Source organism: Miscanthus floridulus, chromosome 4 (genome assembly GCF_019320115.1).
Source record: "Miscanthus floridulus cultivar M001 chromosome 4, ASM1932011v1, whole genome shotgun sequence".
NCBI lineage: Eukaryota > Viridiplantae > Streptophyta > Magnoliopsida > Poales > Poaceae > Miscanthus > Miscanthus floridulus.
Window position 1 is genome coordinate 59,126,633 of NC_089583.1, and position 4,290 is coordinate 59,130,922.

The following is a 4,290-nucleotide window of genomic DNA, read 5'->3' on the forward strand; positions in this document are numbered from 1 at the left end:
TGTTAGAACCAAAACCAAACTGAAATTTCTAAAAACAAAAACTTGAAGTGATCTGTTCCTTGCATTTCTTAGAACTAATCGGACCCTCTGTTCTGCCAACCATATCTTTGAGAACCGAAGAATCGGTTCGATAATTTGATTTGATCACCTCTACTTCACGATCAACCTGGTCAATTCATCAATAAACTGAAGATTACGAGCGAGGTCAGATCTATATGAACATATAATTGCTTATTACTCAAATCTGCAGACACACAGGTAATGTACAAATATACTCATTTTATTGCCTCCTTTTCTTCAACAAACACTACAACTTCTTTACCAAAAACGAAAGAAAGGAAAAGAAAACACTGCTGCTGCTACTCAGTCTGCACTTGCATCACAATCTTGCGTACGACTAGGCTGCCGTCACAGCTCTGCCTCCCCTTCCATGAACACCTCCACTCTTCAAACTCTGTTCCCACCTTTGCTGGCCAACCCTGTACATACTTACACGGATGATGATGCTCACAGTCAAAGCTAAGCATCACAGCCATCCTGGATCATCATCCAGCAGCCTTGCACGGACAGGTAAGGCAGCATCGTCTTGTCCTGACGAACCCAACCAAGTTAATCTCCATGTGTTTGGCCACCTTTAATCAACTCCCCAGATTAACTTGCGCGATGTTGCGTTACAGCTCTTCACATGATGCTGCATCCAGGGTCCTGTTCTTGCTGCGGGTAAGCTGCAGGGTAGGAGTAGACGGCAGGGTAGGATGGCATGGGGTTGTACTGCTGGTAGGCAGGGTACGAGACCGGCGGCATCGCCTGGTAGTGGCCGCCGTAGCCTGCAGGGCCGCTGCTGCCCTTGCCACTGCCGCCGCCACCGCCGCTCTCTTTGCCCTCCTTTCCCTCTTTGCCCTCTTTGCCACCACCAAATCCGCCGCCGCCGCCGCCGTAGCCCATGCCACCGCCACCACCGTACATCATGCCACCGCCGCTCCCGTAGCCATACCCATCGCCCTTCTTCTTGTCGTCGCCGGAGCTGACGCTGAGCAGTTCAGCGTAGCCGAGGCTACGCCGGAGCATGGTCGTCAGCGTGATGGGGTCCACACCGTTGCCGACGATGATGATCTTGTCGCCCTCCATCGTGGCGGATGTCACACCTGCGGATCGGAATCGTACGTCCAGCGCCACATCACTTGTCAGAACTTGGGACTTGATCACTTCACAACCATTAGCAATTCTATTTCCAACAGCAACAGAGATGCTAATCAAATCGCAGTGATCGTTAGTTGATCTTACCATTCATGCCCACAGCAGCCTTGAAGGCCTTCCTCCTCTTCCTCTCGTCATCCAGGGGCAACTTGAGCACAATCTTTTGCTGCAGTGAGAAATCAAAGAACCCCCAAGAAATTCAGAACAAAAACATTCAGGCACACAAATGAAGCAATGAAGACGGCTGGATGAGCGACCAACCTTGCCCATCTTTGTTGCACGGAATTCTTCACAGAGCTATACTGTCCTGGCCGTACAACAGAGAACAGTACTGGACTGTACTTGGAGTCAAGAATATCTTGTGCGATATGATTGTTGAGCAAGACGTGAGGAGCTGCTGCAAGCTCTTGTGAGTTATGAGACACGATACATGGCCATCACCTTATTTATAGGCAGGCAGGCAATAAGCAGGACGACAGGCAGAGTATGTAACTACTAGTATATGCTATGGGAGGAAGGCAGGAAGCAGCAAAGAAGGCTCTGGACAGAGGAAAGTTAGCTTAGCAAAATGGAAGAAAACAAACAGCCAATCAATGAGCAAACAGTGCACGGCTACTGAAATGTGTGAATAATCCACGAGACGCACTGTGCCAAATGCCCAGCTCACGGTGAAGCTGGCAGGTGTTCGTGGAACCTCAACATCAGCGAGTGGCTGGTAGTGTCTGGTCGGTGCTAGTGTGCCACAAGTTTCCACACATTTGATTATAGCTTGCTGATAGCTCATTTCAACACACCACACCACAACACAGATCAAGTCTCTCTCCCTCTCTTTATGTCCATATTTTCCTCCTCTCTTTCTTTCCCAATTTTTCTTCTCTCCCTCTTTCCATATTTCCCTTCTCTCTTTCTTTCCCAATTTTTCTTCTCTCTCTAATTAAGCTGATTGCATAGTAAAATGTTTTCTTTTGGGCTATGCTGCCATACTATCATTTACAGTATCAATTAGTTGGCCTAAGCTTATTGAAACTGGGGCCTATCTATTATCTCATCGCCCATTTTTTATCAGTCAGCATGGTTGTTATACTAATTATTTGATACAGTAACTAGGAAATCACTAGGAAAGTCACGCTAAGTGAAATTTATCAAGCTTCCGTTCCTAGCTTTTGAAATAGAGTAGGATTTAAATCAACAGCTGGCGCCTGGCGGACAGCATTTTCTTTTTATATTACTCAGGAGTATCGTTTAGCTGTTTTGTGCTGTCTGCTGTTGGTGATAGATTTGGATGCTCTGTCTTGCCATTTCAATGTTAAGGTAACGAAGAAAGAGATGGGCATGAAATGTCGATATTATCATGATGGTTGAAATTGAGGTGCTTGGAGCTCTCTTTCGGTGTGTTTTTTGACCATGTCTGATACATGAAATTTCCAACCAAAGTTGTATGCTTCACCAAAAAGAGAAATGTTTGCTGTCAACGCTGAATATATATTGCCAAAAACCGTGTCACAAGCATACGCCTGGGAAAAAAAGAGCTCTCAGCATGATATCACCTGCATAAGTATGTACTTACAGTTTGAACATGCCTATGCATAACAGTTTTACCGCTGGTATTGTTTTGTGTAGTACAAGATAGCTCAGAACAGGGTTTTCTTAAGAAGGAGCCTCAGAAGCTTTATCGTAGATTTTATTAGACGATAAAAAACTAAAATATAAAATAAATTGCAACTAGTCATTCAAGGCCTTTATAGTAGTCTGTTTTTGGGCTATCTGAAATCAGTTTCCTTTTTGCTTTCTTCAGACCAGGGTTTAGAAGCAAAGTTTCACTGAAATTCCCAAAATATCCCCTTTTCCTCTGGCCTCTCAGTCTGATAACTTTTTTTTGCCCACAAAAATTTCACGTTTCAATTCATGTTCTGTCCAAAATTGCACCAAATCGCCCGAGAATGGTCCTTCCAAATACCTCTACCCAAGTCCTAAAATTCTCCAAATTGTCAATTTCTCCGCTCCCACGCCCAAGGCCACAAACATAGGCAGCTCAATCACCGTCAATCTTGCCGTACTATTACTGCTCTACCTCAGTGATATGGTTGTATTATTTCTTCGATGTTATATATAGTTGTGATGCATGATGGATTGGAGAATCTTTCAAGTAAACTGATACTGAATTTTTTAAAACCAATTTGAATTTGGTCCAATATTTCAAAAAATCTGTGTTTATGGCTGAGGCCAAATTTTTTTATAATGATATATTGTACACCCCGGCTTAGACAATGTTATATTATTATTTTACTAGTTTCTTAAAAAAAATAAAGGACGTTAAGCACAAGCTAATCAGCTTATTTTTGAACGAATTAACTTGCCTAAACGTCATATAACTAAAAATGGATGGAGTATAACAATTTAATTAGCCAAAGTTCACATTCAACCAGTAAGAACAAAAATATATATGCCTCACATATCAAGACAATATCTAGTTGAAAATTTTACGACTACTTCACTATCAAAGCACACTCTTCATTATTTGGCTAACTTTTTCTAACAACAATTATTGGTGGGACCCCCAAAAGATCTTTATGTGATTGCATTGTAACATCACTGCTAAGAGCTACAATTAAAAAAACATCAGTGCTAATTAATAATTAAGCACAAGTCAGTCGAAACTTTGTATGACATGCGCAGTCTGCTTAAAAAAACAGCAGTCATATCAACAAGAGATCAGTGACGCAGATTAAAAAAAATCCTTCATGATCATGAAGTAGCAAGAGTGTGAGTGATATATCATCTGTAACGGATAGGTATGGTTTTTAACCGATCAGTTTTGACCCTTGTTGGACAAAAACAAATTAAAGTTGCCGAACATAAGATCCAAAGACCGGTTGCTGTCCAAGTTGGCGTTCGTCCATGATGTTTACATGTCATCTAGTAGATTAATTAGTAGTGTCTAGTTGTTGATAGTTATGGACGCTAGCTTGCTTGATATTTTGGTTGCTTCTAGCTGTAAATCTTTTTCACGTAGTGCCCCTGTATGGTGCGCTAGCTTGCTTGATATTTTGGTTGCTTCTAGCTGTAAATCTTTTTCACGTCCACTCAAAAGAA

At 42.4% G+C, this 4,290-nt stretch overlaps 1 protein-coding gene across 1 annotated transcript; it reads right to left on the reverse strand.

The window, feature by feature from the left end:
* Positions 1-259: 259 nt before the first annotated feature.
* On the reverse strand, positions 260-1,659 carry LOC136551532 (heavy metal-associated isoprenylated plant protein 46-like). The gene is made up of 3 exons (XM_066543067.1): positions 1,459-1,659; positions 1,285-1,363; positions 260-1,145 (listed from the first exon to the last, which is right to left on the reverse strand). Exons 1-3 carry the CDS (start codon positions 1,465-1,467, stop codon positions 682-684), a joined length of 552 nt encoding a protein of 183 aa, XP_066399164.1. The 5' UTR covers positions 1,468-1,659; the 3' UTR covers positions 260-681.
* Positions 1,660-4,290: the final 2,631 nt, after the last annotated feature.

Bases quoted from the DNA above. Each gene is read 5' to 3' on its own strand.
- LOC136551532 (XM_066543067.1), bottom strand. The intron at 1,146-1,284 runs GTAAGATCAACT...TCCGATCCGCAG, and splicing joins GGCTGCTGTGGGCATGAATG to GTGTGACATCCGCCACGATG.